This window comes from Anabrus simplex, chromosome 1 (genome assembly GCF_040414725.1).
Source record: "Anabrus simplex isolate iqAnaSimp1 chromosome 1, ASM4041472v1, whole genome shotgun sequence".
Taxonomy (NCBI): domain Eukaryota; kingdom Metazoa; phylum Arthropoda; class Insecta; order Orthoptera; family Tettigoniidae; genus Anabrus; species Anabrus simplex.
Genome location: NC_090265.1, coordinates 1,511,876,749 through 1,511,896,529, shown reverse-complemented (window position 1 = coordinate 1,511,896,529; position 19,781 = coordinate 1,511,876,749). Strand labels below are relative to the sequence as shown.

The following is a 19,781-nucleotide window of genomic DNA, read 5'->3' as shown; positions in this document are numbered from 1 at the left end:
CAGGTATTTTGAAGTGTATTGAAACAATAATACAGGTATACTTCAAGCGTTTGCTAGTCGTTTCGCTCGTAGTAAACAATACTATATCGAAGACTGATACGTGTCTGGATGGGATCAAAGGCAGGATTCTGTTGCCAGCAATCGAATCAATATCCTGCCAGAGTGCAGAAATACTCTTTACTCCTCTCCTAACTAACTTGCACTCCCTCAAGAGGTTGGCTTTACTGAGTGATCAGTATGGCCAAAATAATATAACTCAAAGTACACCATTGAGAACTGAATATGACTTCATCATCATTACTGAAAACATTGGCGAAGGAGATTTTCTAATTGATAGATTTAGATTTATGAAAACTCAGCCTTATTGGGATTCAAGAGCTCGTTTCCTTGTCGTCATCGTTGGTTCGTACACTGAATTACGAGCAAATAAGTCAGTGAAACGTGTTTTGGAACATTTGGCACAGTTCATGGTTTTAAATTCCATAGTTCTCACCATCGTGAGAGAAGATACATTGAAAATATTCTCATGGTTTCCATACAGTTATAGTGAGTGCTGTGGATCGAAATTAACAAAACCTACACTTATAGACTCTTGGATAGGAGGTGAAGAAGGTAAATTCGAATCTCAACAAAATTTGTTTCCGGAGAAAGTCCCCCGAGATGTTCATCAATGTCCAATTTTTGCCTCTACATTTAGCATTGAACCCTTTATTCTTCCAGATGAAAGCAATCATGATATTAATAAACCTAGGTACAAGGATGGAATTGAAATTGAAATGGTCTCCACAATTGCAGAGCACATGAACCTGAATCTGAAATATTTGCCCGAGCCTGTTAGCTTCAACCGATGGGGAGTTAAAAGGAACGGGAAGTGGGATGGAGTCCTCGGAAATGTCGCTCATAATAACGCAGATATTGCATTTGGAGCAATTCCAATGTCTCCAGAGAAATTAGAATACTTTGATACTACTACGGTATACTTACTAGAAGGGACTGGGTGGATTGCACCAAAGGCCAAACCTTTACCTCAATGGAAGGCTCTCTTCCTCATCTTCAGTTTTTTAATTTGGATTTGTTTACTCGCACTGTTTCTTATAGTTTCCATTTTGTTTACTGCGATATCTAATCGTAACGATAATACAAGGCTTATGGAGTCTAGGTTTTATGGAGACATCACGATTAACTTTCTGAATAACCTATCCATTATCCTCGGACTATCATTATGTAGTCAACCGAAAACTTGGTTTTTAAGAACATTCTTCTTTATATGGGTGTTCACTATGTTTGAAATAAATGTGGCATATCAATCCCTACTCACTAGTTTTCTCGCCACACCAGGATACGAACATCAGATCGCAAATGAGGATGACATTTTAAATTCTGGTATTCCATATGGACTCCTTCCTAATATACGAGAATATTTCGATCGAAATGACGAAAGAGACGCACGAATTATCGACGGATGTACAATAGTGAGAAATGTAACAACTGGGATCCGACGAGTCGTCTATAAGCAAGACTTTGTGTTCTTAGCTGGGAAGTTAGCAATGACATATGCACTATCTAAATGGTATCATGACGAAAACGGCGATCCTCTAATTGTTCCATTCAAAGATAATATCGCAACTCACAACGTTGGAATATTTCTGAAAAAGGGGCATCCTTTTCTGACCATAATTAGTTCACTGATAGAAAGAATAGTTCAGGGAGGTCTGATACCAAAGTGGTTGAAGGATATTCTCTACATTACAAAGTTGAAGTCCAGTAAATTTATCAAATTTGAAGCAAACGCAAAGGGACAGCCATACGTCATGACTGTAGGGCATTTACAAGGGGCATTCATCGTCCTTTTGGTAGGTCTAGCAATATCTATCTTCGTAATCCTAGCTGAGTTTATACATAGAACTTTGAGGACTACACCAGATATTACAATGAAGCAGAAGAAAATAGCACTTGGCATTAGGTTCAACCATAGAGTTCGAATGCGAAGCGTTAGGAAATAGATCACCATTGAATATGTGAAGAAAACTTTTAAATGTTAGTCAGTCTCAAACTATACATATTGAAAAATGAACAAATGTTAATATACGTTAGTAGTAACATTCATCATCAAACATCGTATATATTATTTCAGTAGTATAGATTCCTTTTTGTGGCGCTCACAAGTAACCGATTGTAAGAAATGAGCATTCAAAAGAAAGAGAATAGAAATTAGCAGTGACGAATTGCACCCTCATTTCATAAATGTCAGTTTCTTTAAAATTAGTTTAGAAAAATTGTACGAAGTGTGCGATTTGCAAATACTATTGCTGTAGGAAAATATGCGCCATCATTGCTGCTCACATCACATTTTGGCCGCTGGGACGCCCATTTTATGTCATTATAATATGCTGTAATTATCAGTAGAAGTCCGGCTCCATAGCTAAATGGTTAGCGTGCTGTCCTTTGGTCCCAGGGTTCGATTCCCGGCAGGGTTGGGAATTTTAACCATCATTGCTTAATTTTGCTGGCACGGAGGCTGGGTGTATGTATTGTCTTCATCATCATTTCATCCTAATCACGATGCGCAGGTCGCCTACGGGAGTCAAATCAAAAGACCTATACCTGGTGAGCCGAACATGTCCTCGGACACTCCCGGCACTAAAAGCCATACGCCATCAGGTAAGGAAAGAATGTTAGTTAAACCAAAAATTACTTCCGGAACATTCGTCAGTATAATAATGCACTTGCGTTTAATCCGTTCAAGTGGATACCATAAATGTTAAAAAATCAATACATTAAATGGCAATTAAGACTGTAAATATATCAAATTTAAAGTGAAGATCATAATTCTTAAAATATTAAAACAATTTCTTCAGACTTTTTATCAAAATACAATGACCGTAATATTTTAATAAAACTTCATGAGTTATAATTTTATGTAGATTATCAATTGTTGGAAAGGTGTTTATATATACTCCCTTCTATCATGTTTTAAATGGTCAGGATTTTCTCCATTAATATCTGTTAATTTTTGGGTCCATCCACTTGCCTTTATGGCCTCTTGACTTAGCCCAATAATATCCTTTCTACCTTGCCTCTAGTCTATTGCCATCCCTCTTTTTTTAATTTTCAGATCTGGTCAACCACACTTCTCGGATTTTTGCTAAAAGGCCTGCTCATCTCAGCCAAGATGTTTTCTTCTTCTCATTTACAGTATTATTTTCAATATGGAACCATTATATCATATCCTGAAGTTTTATTCTGTCTGTCTTCTTCTTCCAGAATGTGCTTTTAAGTATGTTATTTCCTGCCACTAATATTTCCATTTTCTCGGCTTCTGACACGCCTATATTTTTTCCAGTTCATGTACTGGACTAGCTGTAACATACGTGAGTTTCATAAATAGACCTTTGGCGTAACAGCATACCGGAGATTCATTTAGCAGCCATGTGCTGCTTATTACCCTCCTTATCCCCTTCGTCCTTAGTTCCGCCAGTACTAGGTTCTCTTCCAGAACTAAAATTGTTAACTTATTTGAGATAGGTTTCCCTTTCTTGTAACCACACATTCTGTCTTAACAGCCAGTTGCTTAACTGTTTCTCTAAAACTCGTGGACTTAATTATGTTACAGTCTCAGCGTTTTCCTGGTGTGAAAGTAGGAAATCACGGACAACTATATTAATGGCTGCTGACAGTAGAGTTCGAATCCACTATCTGCCGAATGCAAATTAACAGCTAAACACCGAAACAGCGTCTTAAAGACTAGTGGACGTGTTTCAAGTTTCAATCATCCTGGGCATTATAGTATAAATACTCTTGTTTTCACTTTTTACATCAAATGATTAAGTAGGCTACATGAGCAACATACAAGAAAACATATTCACTAATGGCACTGAAATTCAATAGAAGTGTATCATGTAGAAGTGTTACAACTAGAATTTATCACATTTATAACTCATTGTCAGGTATATTTAAAAAAATGTGTCACTAATGTTGTTAGAGTGAAAAATAAATCTGTGTAACTTTATCTACGTCAAATAAGTAACGTTCTCGTAAAGTTGTGTGAGATAATCAAATACAGGTTGACCCAAAAGTCTGTTAACATTATTTTGTACAATTGGCTTTACGTCGCACCGACACAGGTAGGTCTTATGGTGACGATGGGATAGGAAAGGCCTAGAAAAGGGAAGGAAGCGGTCGTGGCCTTAATTAAGGTACAGCCCCAGCATTTGCCTGGTGTGAAAATGAGAAACTACTGAAAACCACCTTCAGGGCTGCCAACAGTGAGGCTTGGACCCACTATCTCCCGGATACAAGCTCACAGCTGAGCGCCGCTAAGCGCACGGCCAACTCGCCCGATCTGTTAACATTTGATGAGGCAATACTTCGCGGAATATTGGAGGTAGAGAGGTAATAATTGACACACATGATTGGCATGAGATGACGTTTAATTGACACCAAAATAAAGTACTAAAGCTTCACTAATAATGCCTTTTCTGGTGACGTCAACATGCCGCAATTGCAGCCGCATCTGACGCCCTCACTACAGATTCTTTTATGCCGTACACGGGTCTCGTGCGGCTTCACTGACGTGTTGCCATCCAACGCCATCTTTTGGCCTGTTTGTGCATTCGTTGTTGGTGTCAATAAAACCTCGTGCCGTGTCTCGAATGAATGGCCATTTGTACCTGATGTATTACTGTGCAGCACCATCTGTTGGTCACTTTATTTTGGTTTCAATAAAACCTCATGTCATGTCAGTCCAATATTGTCTGAAGTATTGCCTCCTCAAATGTTAACAGAGTTTTGGGCCAACCTGTACGTTATACACGGTCCTTGGTGGAGCTCATGGTCTTTGAGTTAAGTGAAATAATTAAATAAATAATACATGAATGTGAGTTAAGCCTAATTTTACGGTCAAATACCCTTCCTAACGCCACTCCAACACAGAGGTATGCTCAACTAGTTCTACCATTTTCAGGTACGTTGTAACTTAATTTAAATTTAATCTTGATGGAATTTAATTCCGAAAACTGGTTATAAGAAAGAAACATGATTTGTGCTGATACATACTATATTTATACTCTTTTACTGTATTAGATTAAGTAAAATAAAAATGTAAGGACTGATTAAGTGTAAGAGAGGGAATATATCTCTACCTTTGCCAGGATGAACAAAACATATCACCTTATCTTATCTTAAATAGATCCCTTTTATCAATAATGGTGTTACCCGGAGCTCAAAGCAAACCCTATCAGTCAGTCAAACTTTGTGACAGGGCTGGTGATCTAACCCAGGACCACCAAGAAATCTATTCTGAGATGATAATATTAGGTTACGGAGACAGATTTTTTGATTGGTGATCGGATACAAGGTCTCAGCGAGCTTCCGCGAAAATCTCCAAAATATATTATCAATATCTGTTAGCCATTCATTTGCATAATAATGTAATCCTAATAAATTATGAGTACAATATTCACGACACAAGGGAATGAAGACCTGGTATGAAAAGCTATTACAGTTTGGAGTATCAACGAAGCTTATCTCTAACGTCGTTAACAATTACATTAAGTAACATACAGTCGCATTACAAATTCTATGATCCTTCTAAATCCCCACAAAATTGTTTCCAGACCCAAGGAAAATTGAATGCATAGCCAAAGCACACTCTCTACTGAGCGCCTGGGAAACGATTTGCTCATAGAATCTGATAACACATATCCATATAGACAATTTATATCGCTACGTTTTACGTTCGAGTCGCAGCGTGTGAAGTTTTGGGTACTGGTCTTGATATTGAACGGTCTAGAAGAGGTCTGGTTGGCCAGATTATTTTATTCATCAAAAATCTATATAAAAAATTAGTCAAAAAATCATTAACACGGGTTTTATCTGAGCCTTTGTTGACTGATATTAATTACATCAATAAGATGGTCTGTTCAATGTCGCTATGAAAGATTTCGATCCCAAAATATCACAACCATTATGATACGACCGTAACGTATCATAGTGAAATCTTAGGCAGTCTCAATTGATATAATATAACTAGCAATTGTACCCGTGCTTCTCTACGGTATTCCAGATTGTATACGGATATCGAAGTAAATTACTGTACATGAAGTTAATAATAATTTTTAAATTGCATGCAAATTGGCGTTATCCGAGAAAAAGCATAGGGAGGTCCGCAGACGATGTTTCGAATGTAAAGTGCGAGTTGTGGAGTTGTGATGATAACGACAGGTGCACTTGTCCACCACAATTCATTATGTTTTAGAAACGTTGAATAGGGTGACATTTGTGTAAGGTTTTCACACAGTGCATTACTTTTCAGATATGCGACAGCTTCAAACATAGAATTTGGCTCTCATATGGCTAGTGGGTGGGCCAATATTCGTGTAGAATTTGGTGATCCAATCTTTCCTATAAGTGAATCAAACCATCAATTGTACGTGTACAAAGTGCAAAATTTAGGTAAATCCAGAAATAGAGAAAAAGTTAATGTATAAGGGATAGAGATACGACAAAAGGTCATAGGACCGAAGAGGTAGATCACTCCAAATCGAACGGATATTTTGCCATCCGTTTTGTGATACGACTTACCGTTTAGCCACGAAATACATTGAAAGGAAGGACTGCACCGTCATTAAAATTGCCTCCATATTTCGATATTTTTCGGGGGTACAAAATAAAAATTTTAAACATCTCGTAAATTTTCGTCGGTTACATGCTGAAAGCTATAATTTTGTAAAATTTCAATTTTCTAACTTGTCTGGGAGATTGTGCTGCGATCTTGATATGGGGGAGTGGGTTAAAAATCAGGACTTTAAGGAAACTTTTAAGGCCATAAAACCTGTAGGTTCTGGATAAATATCACCGATTGTGTTCTTATGCAGGTATGAAACTCCCAGCATGTACCCCTCAGAGAATTATGAGAATTTGAGATTTTTCTAGGGATCTTGAAGTCATCAGGTTGTCTGGTACCAAGTTTTAAATTTCTAAGATGCCTTTCTAGAATGGTCTCACTGATTTACGTCTGTTTTCATTTTTATGCCTTAATTTATACATGTATATAGTACAGTATATATAGATCGCGCCAAACAGACTTCCATTTATTAGTGTGGATAGTATTTTACCCGTTTCCGTAGTGGTTCTAGGGGCGTCTTACTCCCACAGTACGTTTTTCAGGTAGTAAGTCATACTTGAAAGTCATACTGGAACATACACACGTCCATTATCTCGGTCATTTCTGACAATTTATTTTTCCACCCTTTCTCAACCCCTATGCCAATGGGGGATGAAGTTAGACTTTAAACATCCGGAATGTTACTATTCACCTCAGCGACCCGGAAAACTATGGATTCGGCAGTATATTCGATTACTATTATATCTCACTCCCCCTTCCCCCACCCTAAACGGGGCTAAACTTCGAGTTTAAAAAAATCGGAATGTTACTATTCATCTCAGCGACCCCGAAAAGTATGGATTCGACACTATTTTCGATGATTTGTATATCTCAGTCCCCTTGCCCCTCCCCCCCCGCTGCCGCTAAGGGTTCCTGGGGTGTTTTACCCCCATGTGGTTTGTCTGGTGATACTAAAAATTCGGAGTGTCACTATTCACATCAGCGACTATGTATTCGACACTATTATTTCTATATATCATTATTGTTTCTATATATCACTCTCCCATCGCCCCCCGCCACGAAGGGGACTGAACTTGGACTTTAAAAAATTCCGGAGTGTCACTGCTCATTTCAGCGACCCCGAAAAGTATGGATTCGACACAATTTTCGATGATTTTTATATCTCAGCCCCCTCGCCCCCCCCTGCCCCTAAGGGTTCCTGGGCTGTCTTACCCCCACGTGATTTGTCTCCTGATACTAAAAATCCGGAGTGTACGATTCACCTCGGCGACCCCGAAGACTATGTATTCGATACTAATTTCGTATAATTTTATATATCACTCCCCCTCGCCCCCACCCCAATGGGGGTTGAACTTGAACTTTTAAAAAATCCGGAGTGTCACTATTCATCTCAGCGACCCCAAAAAGTATGGATTAGACAGTATTTTCGTTAATTTGTTTATCTGACCCCCTCGCCCCCCCCCCGCCCTTAAGGGTTCCTGGGCTGTCTTACCCCCACTTTTTTTGTCTCCTGATACTAAAAATCCAGACTATACAATTCACTTCGGCGACCCCCGAAAACTATGTATTCGACATTATTTTCGATTATTTTTATACCTTGCCTCCCTGACCCCCGCCCCTAAGGGAGCTACGGATGGCTTACCCCCACAGTGCTCGTCTCCAGATAATAAGTCATAAGTGTACCAAGTTTGGATGAAATTGATCCAGTGGTTTAGGAGGAGATGTGTCATTTACACACACACATACATGCATACATCCATTTTTATATATAGTAAGATGAAGAAGATTATGCTTGCTTTATTATTACATAGAGAAATTTTATTTTGAACACTGCAGAGATCTAAACTTAAACTGTATATCCGAAGAAATTATTCGAATCCGAGGAATGAATATTACTTCGCTCGCGGCATGTCCAATCATGAGAATGGCTTCAATAATATTAGTCATCAGTTTCAGAGTCGTGTTCATTGCAGAGGGCAGGATTCTTATTCTTAAGAAGGATAATTGGTGCCACAATCGTCCGCTCTAAGATGTTCGAGGGTACTCCAGGTGACTCCAAGTCTTTCGAAGCTCTGCCGTGTAGTCGATAGACTTGTAACTGTGCAGAACATCGGGTAATTCTTGTAAAAGTTGCTTGTTGAAAGAAATGAATGACATGATATATGATTACAAGAATGAAGAGGATGAAACCCGGCGCCGGCACATATGTCACTCCTCTCGAATAGCTCAAGACTTAACGTCCCGATCCGACGGACGAATCATCATCAACACCATCATATGCCCTCACACCATATAAGACCAAAAACAGCTTCCTACGTCCTGGACGTAAAATGGCTCCTTGAATATTGTGTTCTCTACCTATCTTATGTACGTTCTCTCTGAGTCCATTTGGCCAGGAGATCAACGTCTGCTGATAGTTTGGCTGCCGATTTGTTGTTGCTCGCTTAGCAACACCCGGGGAACACGTGCAGGGCAATGTGGAGGCAAATCCTGCGGAGTGGCCAAGCCTCTTTAATCCAAACCACGCCCCAGCTGGTTTCAGTTTGCCAAGAAGAACGTGGGCATCACTAAACAGGTTTCGCACTAATTGTGGAAGATCTGCATTCTCCCTTTACCAGTGGGGCTTCGGGGACTCTCCAGCGTGTGAATGTGGTGCTTTAGTCCAGACCATGCATCATATAATGGACGAATACCCTCTGTGTGCTTATGGTGGAGACCGGAAAGACTTTGCTGATGTCTCAGAATCCCTAGTGCAGTGGATAAACAATTTAGATATCCATGTGTAATTGTTCCCTACTTACCATGTATTCTTTGCAGGTTTTTCTTATGTATAATATTTTATATACTTGTCCATTCTGTAAATTCCATACGCTTAATATTGTATTGTATTTATTAGTGAACAAAACAGGCGTTCAGCCCCGAATACATGTTCACAATAATAATAATAAATAACAAATAAGATTAATAAGAATAGTCCAACCTGAGCCACCCCTCTCCACTATATACTAAATAACATAAAATGAAATAAACAATACCGTCCCGGTTTTATACCAGAACCAACTCCATCTACATCAATTCACAACAGCCTGGTCAATGTTTACATTCTACTGCTGGTGTTACAACTCCATGCTTGTTATCACTCTCACGTACGCAACCTTCTTACTTCAGCATTTTCATCACCTCTATTGTTCCCTGACCTACTCCAGCATAAGCTGCAACCGCAGCATTACCAGGTTGCATTCCAAACCAGCCATTACATGATTGCATACCAAACCGGCCATCTTATTCCGTCATTACGTTCCAATCAACCATACCGCAACTTTTACCAATCTGCGTTAACATTGCTTCATTTCATTTCATTCCGTCATAACACTCCATAATAAAATTACCTCTCATCTCCAGAAATTTCGGCAATGAATAACAAATACCAATCACGCCTCCAAAAATTTTGGCCAGCAATACTCCAACACCACATTCCAGCAATACCACACCAACCCTACCTCATATACCACCTCTACTTCTACTACAAATACACTCACCTTCTGCCATCCACCATCTTATACCACCACTTCTCCAACACCACATTTCAACCCTATAACATATCATAATTTAATACTTCCAACACCACCCTTCAGCATACCCGCTCTACTCCTTCCACAAATACACTCACCTTCTGCCATCCACCATCTTATACCACCACTTCTCCCACACCACATTTCCACCCTATATCATATCATAACTTGCATTTACCATACACTCATACTCATCCTACCCGTCATAATTACCTACTGAAGACTCCATCTTCTACCAAACCAAAATTTACAAATAGCCGAGTTACATTACTACATTTCCATACCTTTCCAACACCACATTTCAACATATACCACCTCTACTTCCAACACCACATTTCAGCCCTAACACGCACTCGTCTGCCATCACTCAGCATTTATACCAGTCACCAATACAATACAAAATGATAATAAACTCACCTGTTTCCAGCTCCAAAAATTAAATAGCCATCAACACCACATTTCAACCCTATAACATATCATAACTTGAATACTAAGCCTTCAATACTTCCAACACCACACTTCAGCATACCAGCTCTACTCCTTCCACAAATACACTTACCTTCTGCCATCCACCATCTTATACCACCACTTCTCCCACACCACATTTCAACCCTATAACATATCATAACTACATCTCCATACCTTTCCAACACCACATTTCAACATATACCACCTCTACTTCCAACACCACAATTCAGCCCTAACACACCCTCATCTGCCATCACTCAGCATTTATACCAGACACCAATACAATCTCAGTACCACCACCTCTACTTCTTCTACAAATACACTCACCTTCTGCCCTCCACCATCTTATACCACCACTTCTCCAACACCACATTTCAACCCTATAACATATCATAATTTGCTCAATTTGCCATACACTCATACTCATCCTAATACCCATCATAATTACCTACCGAAAACTCCAACTTCCCCCAAACCAAAATTTACAAATAGTCAAATTACAACACTTATCCAACACCACATTTACCATCACTCCTCCAGCTCCAAATATCAACAAACTGCCATCCACCATCTTATACCACCACTTCTCCAACACCACATTTCAACCCTATAACATATCATAACTTATATACCACTTCTCCTTCACAACATTTCAGCCTCCACGCCCTTAATTACTTACTTACTCGCTATATTATTGTTTTTTACTTCTTGTAACAAAACCCTCACTACTTTTCATTGCTCTCATCATGTCCGTATATCTTCTATCTCTCCCTGCGCTCAAACTCAAATTCTGTGCGAGGTACTCACGGGTTAACACTGGCCTTACTTTTATACCCTGATCTTGTCTAACTACACCACTACACTCAGCTCTCTCAGCTTCTTGTTGCTCACTCTCCTTTCCCCCATCACCCCTTTGATCTTCAGCCTCTCTCCTGCATTGCCCGTCCACTGCTCTTTCCTTTCCGTTGTTCATACTTCCACTTAGCACCTCGCTCTGTCTCTCTTGACACTTTTCAGTACTACTTCCTATAATTACACTTCTACCCTCGTTATCTTTCACTTGCCTATTATCTTCCACTCGTTTGTCATCCCCGTTATTCACTACACTTCTCTTAGCCTCCTCATCTTGTTTCATCCTCCGTTCTAGGTCCATCAGTCTATTCACCGACCATACTCTCCTTCATCTGTTGCCTGTCACCACTAATTCCTGCCCTCTGATGACTGCATTCAACCCTTGCTGCCTAGCTCGTATCATGTGTTTTTTAAGAGTTTTTTCATTCCTCCACTCTTCAGCTCCTATGTCCCTCCTTATCCATATTTTTTCTCCTTGCACGTTACCTGCATTACGCACCACTGTATCAGCCATCAGTGTAGAAAATAATTGCACTTTGATAGGCCTATTACCTCTAAATCTTCCCACTCTTGTCACATCATCAATGTCCACTTCACTGAAATTTATTTTCATTTTACCCTGAATTATGTCCACTACTTTATAAACTATACTCGTCTTATCTTCCTTCTTACCCTCTTGCACTCCATATATAAATAAGCATTTATTTCTGCGACTTCGGGTGTTAACAACTACGTCGGCTTTCAGTTTCGATATCTCCTCTTCCAATCTCCCTATCTCCTCTCTTAATGCTGAAACTTCTTCACCATTTCTTCTCACCTGTGAAGCTGTGTCTTCTATCTTTTCCTGAAACCACCCCTTCATTTTTTCAAACTCCCTCGTTTGTTCCTTGATCATGTTCTTGATTTGTTCGAAGGGACATGTCTCTGATACCACCTCTTTTACGATTTTTCTGATTGTTTCCATGTCCTCCCAGCTCATATTTCCTCTGGAAGTCGGACCTGGGAGTAGTATAATTGGATGGTTCGGCCGCCTCCTCCTCCTCCGGCTCTCGGAAGGGGCCTCCTCCTCAGCCAGTGGCCTCCTCCTCCTCAGCCAGTGGCCTCCCAGTGGCCACCTCCTCCTCCTCCTCAGCCAGTGGCCTCCCAGTGGCCTCCTCCACCTCAGCCAGAGGCCTCTTCCAGTGCTGCCAACTTAACCTAACTAGCGCGAGATAAACAAAGCCACGTGCTTTTTGACAGACAACAACGCACCGCTAACCTCAGTACTGCCATCTTGACGGGCCTAAACCTCAGTAGTGCCAACTTAACCTCACAAGCGCGAGGTAAACAAAGCCACGTGCTTTTTGACAGCCACGTGCTTTTTGACAGATTTGTAAACAAAGCCACGTGCTTTTTGACAGCTGTCATCGACAACAACGCATCGCAAACCTCAGTACTACCATCTTGACGGGCCTAAACCCCAGTAGTGCTAACTTAACCTAACTAGCATGAGGTAAACAAAGCCACGTGTTTTTTGACAGCCACGTGCTTTTTGACCGATTTGTAAACAAAGCCACGTGCTTTTTGACAGACAACAACGCATCGCAAACCTCAGTACTGCCATCTTGACGGGAATAAACCTTAGTGGTACCAACTTAACCTAACTAGCGAGAGGTAAACAAAGCCACGTGCTTTTTGGACAGCTGTCATCCGCCATCTTTAAACCACAAAGCACTGTGCTGCCCTCTTTATCGCAGTAGCTGCAAAATTCGTCACCTGTCATCCGCAGTGCTGCCATCTTGACGGGTCTAAACCTTAGTGCTACCAACTTAACCTAACTAGCGTGAGGTAAACAAAGCCACGTGTATTTTGACAGCTGTCATCCGCCATCTTTAATCTATAGAGCACAGTGCTGCCCTCTTTAGCTACTTACCTTTGAAATGTGGTGGCGGATAATTTGAAAAATGCTTTTTGACAGCAGCCATATTTGTACACCGTGCTGCCCTCTTTAGCTAGATACCTGTGGTGGCAGACAATTTCACGTGACAGCAGCCATCTTTAATCAAGAGAGCACCGTGCTGCCCTCTATGTGGTGGCGGCAATTTGAAAAATTCTACATTCTCTTGTTTGGAAACAAACCCATGCGCTTTTTTTTTGACAGCTGTCATCCGCCATCTTTAATCCAGAGAGCACCGTGCTGCCCTCTTTAGATACTTACCTTTGAAATGTGGTGGCGGCAAATTCTACGTGCTCTTGTTTGGAAACAAAGCCATGTGCTTTCTTGACAGCTGACATCCGCCATCTTTAATCTATAGAGCACAGTGCTGCCCTCTTTATCGTAGTAGATGTAAATTCGTCACAGCTGTCATCCGCAGTGCTGCCATCTTAACGGGCCTAAACCTTAGTGCTACCAACTTAACCTCACTAGCGTGAGATAAACAAATCTACGTGCTTTTTTTGACAGCTGTCATCCACCATCTTTAATCTATAGAGCACAGTGCTGCCCTCTTTAGCTACTTACCTTTGAAATGTGGTGACGGATAATTTGGAAAATGCTTTTTGATAGCAGCCATCTTTGAGCACCGTGCTGCCATCTTTAGCTAGATACCTGTGGTGGCAGGCAATTCCACGTGACAGCAGCCATCTTTAATCATGAGAGCACCGTGCTGCCCTCTACGTAGTGGCGGCAATTTGAAAAATTCTACATGCTCTTGTTTGGAAACAAACTCACGTGCTTTTTTCTGACAGCTGTCATCCGCCATCTTGCATCACAAACCTCTGTGCTGCGCTCTTTAGCTAGATACCTTTGAAATGTGGTGGCGGCAATTTGAAAAAATCTATGTGCTCTTGTTTAGTAAACAAAGCCACGTGCTTTTTTTTGACAGCTGTCATCCACCATCTTTAATCAATAGAGCACTGTGCTGCTATCATGCGGGTAATTTCATCACCTGTCATCCACCATCTTTAATCTACAGAGCACCGTGCTGCTCTCTGTAGTAGCGGGCAATTTGAAAAGTTCTGTTAGCTGTCATCCGCCATCTTTGAGCACCGTGCTGCCATCTATGTGGTGGCGGTAAATTCCACGTGCTCTTGTTTAGTAAACAAACTCACGCGCTTTTTTGTCAGCTGTCATCCGCCATCTTACATCGCAAACCTCAGTGCTACACTCTTTAGTTGAAATATGGTGGCGGATAATTTAAAAAGAAAAATTCTACAGCAGCCATTTCTCGGCGCTAATTGCACAAGATGGTGGCTATACATGACTCCTTAAAGGTGCTTATGCAAGATGGCCGCTATACATAGACTCCCTTGGGATGCTTGCGCAAGATGGCGGTTATACATGGCTCCTTTTGAAATATGGTGGCGGATAATTTAAAAAGAAAAATTCTACATCAGCTATCTCTCGACGCTAATTGCACAAGATGGTGGCTATACATGACTCCTTAAAGGTGCTTATGCAAGATAACCGCTATACATAGACTCCCTTGGGATGCTTGCGCAAGATGGCGGTTATACATGGCTCCTTATGAGACGCCCTAGAGATGCTTGCGCAAGATGGCGGTTGCTCTTATGAGGTGGCTTAAGGGTCCTTGCACAAGATGACTAGAGACGCCCTAAGGATGCTTGCGCAAGATGGCGGACGCAAGATGGCGGCTATACACAACTCCTTATGAGACACTTTAAGGGTGCTTGCGCAAGATGGCTGCTGCTCTTAGCTTAGAGGCTAACGTGTCGTGCTAGTTCGATTCATTAAATTTGGAGGCTTAAATGCAAAATGTTAAAATTCTCGAAAACGATGCATCGTAGAGCAAAACGGACAAAATTTTTCTGACCAATGATTTAACAGCTGCTGTTATGCATGCGGTGGAGGGCAATTTGAAATTCTATGTGCTTAATCAACAGAGCGCCCTGCTGCCCTCTTTAGCTGAAATGTGGTGGTGGATAATTTGAAAAATTCTTTTGACAGCTATCATCCTTAAACAATGGCGACTATACATAGGCTGTTAAGGCCTTATCATGCTCCTCCTCCTCCTCCTCCCCCTCCTCCTCCTCCTTCTCTACCTCCTCCTCCGCCTCTTATGTCAAGGCATAGCTTTATATCGAACAAGTTTAAACCTGCATCGCGAAGGCAAGCGCGTGCAGCGATAACATTATTGTGCATGTTTAGACTTTCGAAACATAAGAAGAGTAGAATCAAACGCTGTACTCGATACGACATGTGATCAGAACATTGATTGATGCGTTCAGAAAACAAAATAAGTGATCAAGACTAGAATCGAACACTGTACTCAATACATCATGTGTTTAGAATATGTCAGGGGATACGCTTGTTCTAAGAAGATCAGATTGAAACATAACAAGACTAGAACAGAACACTGTAATCGATGTTGTTAACTTCAACATGTGATCAGAACATTGATTGATGTGTTCAGAACACAAAATAAGTGATCATGACTAGAATCGAACACTGTACTCGATACAACATGTGATCAGAACATTGATCGATGTGTTCAGAACACGAAATAAGTGATCAAGACTAGAATCGAACACTGTACTCAATACAACATGTATTTAGAACATGTTAGGGGGGTACCCTTGTTCTAAGAAGATCAGAATGAAACATAACAAGACTAGAATCGAACACTGTAATCGATGTTGTTAACCTCAAGATATGATCAGAACATTGTTTGATGTGTTCAGAGCAAAAGTACAATTTTGATGATTTGCGCAGCTAACTCGCTCGGTAAACGATGTGGCCAAAGTATAACTTCAAATTATTTACCTTCCATCATTCGTCTTGTGTGTAAAAATCAGTCGAACAAGTTATCGCATAAACATAGCTGAAAAAAAATCGTGATAGGGTATGGAACCCAGGGGTTACATCTTGTCAGAAGAGCAAAAAGGATGAAAGGACTCTTCCTCCTCCTTACCGCACATTCCTTGGCTAAAGGGCTAATGGGCTAAAGGGCTAATGGGCTAAAGGGCTAAAGGTGCAACAACCTCATCGATCGCTATCAGCAAGAACGCTTGTACTTTGTAGAAAATTAATCTTTATTTGTAAATGGTTTTATGTTCAGAACAAGGAATGGAACCTAGGGGTTACGTCTTACGTAATAAAATCCCCGAGGTGCGATGAGTTACGTTTTTCGAACTAGTGTTTGGAACACTGAACTTTTCAAGATGATAGCAGAGAGTTTAGCAATGTTCTGTTGTTGGATTTTAAATTCCGCGCTACAACATGCATAAGGTGGCAGCCTTGAGGTTTACCGCCGTAAAGATGGCAAGAGTGAGGTTAACAATGTTCTGTTGTTGAATTTTAAATTCCGCGCTATAACATGCATAAGGTGGCAGCCTTGAGGTTTACCGCCGTAAAGATGGCAGCAGTGAGGTTAGCGACGCTCTATTGTCCTTCAAAGTGAGGTTAGGGTTCGTCAAGAAGACAGCTGTCAAAAAAGCACGTGGCTATGTTTACCAAACAAGAGCACGTGGCTGTGACGTCACGGTCACGTAGTATGCCGCCTCAGCATGCAAAGTTTAATGTCTACAACTACGTAGTAAACATTCTGCTATGTTCACAAGATTTTTTACACATAACTATTCTTTATGCTTTAAGTTCATTCACATAGGCTATGCTAAGATAGCAGCACAAACACATGCGAACTTTGTACATTCTAATGGAATAAGTTTAGTACTATGTGCATCATGGATACATGATGTGTGCACGCATTTAAACTTGACTATACGTAATGCTGCTGCTTTGTTTACAAGATTTTTATACATTGCTATTCTTTATGCTTTAAGTTCGTGCACACACAAGCGATAGTCGTACGCTCTGGCAGGAGAAGTTTAGTACGACAGTCGATGCATACATTATCGGTAGGTGATGTGTACACGCTTTAGAACATAGCTCATCTTTATGCTTTAAGTTCGTGCACATGGGTTTGGGATACACAAAAGCGATTGCTACATGCTCTAGCGGAAGAAGTCTAGTACGATAGTCGATGCATGTAAAATCGATAGGTTATGCTAAGATAGCAGCACACTTACATGATTTTAGCACAATCTAGTGGAAAAAGTTTAGTATGATAGTCGTTTCGTGCAAAATCATTAGGTAATGTGTAAACGCTTTGAAACAAGGCTATTCTTTGTACTTTAAGTTCATGCGTACAGGTTATGCTAAGATAGCAGCACAATCTAGCGCAAGAAGTTTAGTACGAGACATGCAAAATCGATAGGTGACGTGTACACGCTTTGAAGCATGGCTATTCTTCGTACTTTAAGTTCATGGGTATAAGTTATGCTAAAATACCAGCACAATCTAGCGGAAGAAGTTTAGTACGAGATTCGATGCATGCAAAATCGATAGGTGATGTGTACACACTTTGAAACATAGCTATTCTTTGTACTTTAAGTTCATGTGTATGAGTTATGCTAAGATAGCAGCACAACCTAGCGGAAGAAGTTTTGTACGAGAGTCGATACATGTAAAGTCGATAGGTAATGTGTACACGCTTTGAAACATGGCTATTCTTTGTACCTTAAAGTCATGCGTATAGGTTATGCTAAGATAGCAGCACAATCTAGCGGAAGAAGTTTAGTATGATATTCGATACATACATTATCGATAGGTAATGTGTACACGCTTTGAAACAAGGCTATTCTTTGTACTTTAAGTTCATGCGTCTTAGTTATGCTCGCGATAGTCGATGCATGTAAAATCGATAGGTTATGCTAAGATAGCAGCACACTTACACGATTTTAGCACAATCTCGTGGAAGAAGTTTAGTACGAGAGTCGATGCTTGCAAAATCATTAGGTAATGTGTACACGCTTTGAAACAAGGCTATTCTTTGTACTTTAAGTTCATGCGTCTTAGTTATGCTAAGATGGCAGCACAATCTATCTGAAGAAGTTTTGCACGAGAGTCGATACATGCAAAATCGATAGTTGATGATTACACGCTTTGAAACATGACTATTCATTGTACTTTAAGTTCATGGGTATAGGTTATGCTAAGATAGTAGCACAATCTTGCGGAAGAAATTTAGTACAAGATTCGATGAATGCAAAATCAATAAGTAATGTGTACACGCTTTGAAACATGGCTATTCTTTATACTTTAAGTTCATGTGTATAAGTTATGCTAAGATAGCGGCACAACCTAGCGGAAGAAGTTTAGTACGATATTTGTTGCATGCAAAGTCGATAGGTAATGTGTACACGCTTTGAAACATGGCTATTCTTTGTACCTTAAGGTCATGCGTATAGGTTACGCTAAGATAGCAGCACAATCTAGCGGAAGAAGTTTAGTACGAGAGTCGATGCTTGCAAAATCGATAGGTAATGTGTACGCGTTTTGAGACATAGCTATTCTTTGTTCTTTAAGTTCATGCGTCTTAGTTATGCTGAGATAGCAGCACAATCTACCTGCAGAAGTTTAGTACGAGAGTCGATACATGCAAATTCGATAGTTGATGTGTACACGCTTTGAAACATGACTATTCATTGTACTTTAAGTTCATGGGTATAGGTTATGCTAAGATAGCAGCACAATCTAGCGGAAGAAATTTAGTACGATATTTGATGCATGCAAAATCAATAAGTAATGTGTACCCGCTTTGAAACATGGCTATTCTTTGTACTTTAAGTTCATGTGTATAAGTTACGCTAAGATAGCAGCACAACCTAGCGGAAGAAGTTTAGTACGATATTTGTTGCATGCAAAGTCGATAGGTAATGTGTACACGCTTTGAAACATGGCTATTCTTTGTACCTTAAGGTCACGCGTATAGGTTATGCTAAGATAGCAGCACAATCTAGCGGAAGAAGTTTAGTACAAGAGTCAATGTGTGCAAAATCGATAGGTGATGTGTACACGCTTTGAAACATGGCTATTCATTGTACTTTAATTTTATGGGTATAGGTTATGCTAAGATAGCAGCACGATCTAGCGGGTGAAGTTTAGTTCGATGGTCGATGCATGTAAAATCGATAGGTCATGTGTACACGCTTTGAAACATAGCAATTCATACTGCTGCTCTGTTCCCAAGACTTTTAAGCATAGCTAACCCTAATACTGCTCTTAACGACGTCGAGCTAAGGATTGATTACGTGACCGTGACGTCACGACCACGTGCTCTTGTTTGGTAAACATAGCCACGTGCTTTTTTGACAGCTGTCTTCTTGACGAACCCTAACCTCACTTTGAAGGACAATAGAGCGTCGCTAACCTCACTGCTGCCATCTTTACGGCGGTAAACCTCAAGGCTGCCACCTTATGCATG

The 19,781-nt window shown here is 40.5% G+C and overlaps 1 protein-coding gene across 1 annotated transcript; it reads left to right on the top strand.

The window, feature by feature from the left end:
- The first annotated feature begins 1,280 nt into the window (after positions 1 to 1,280).
- On the top strand, positions 1,281 to 2,003 carry LOC136861588 (uncharacterized). Its single transcript, XM_067138832.2, has one exon. It carries the CDS (start codon positions 1,281 to 1,283, stop codon positions 2,001 to 2,003), a length of 723 nt encoding a protein of 240 aa, XP_066994933.2.
- The last annotated feature ends 17,778 nt before the right edge of the window (positions 2,004 to 19,781 follow it).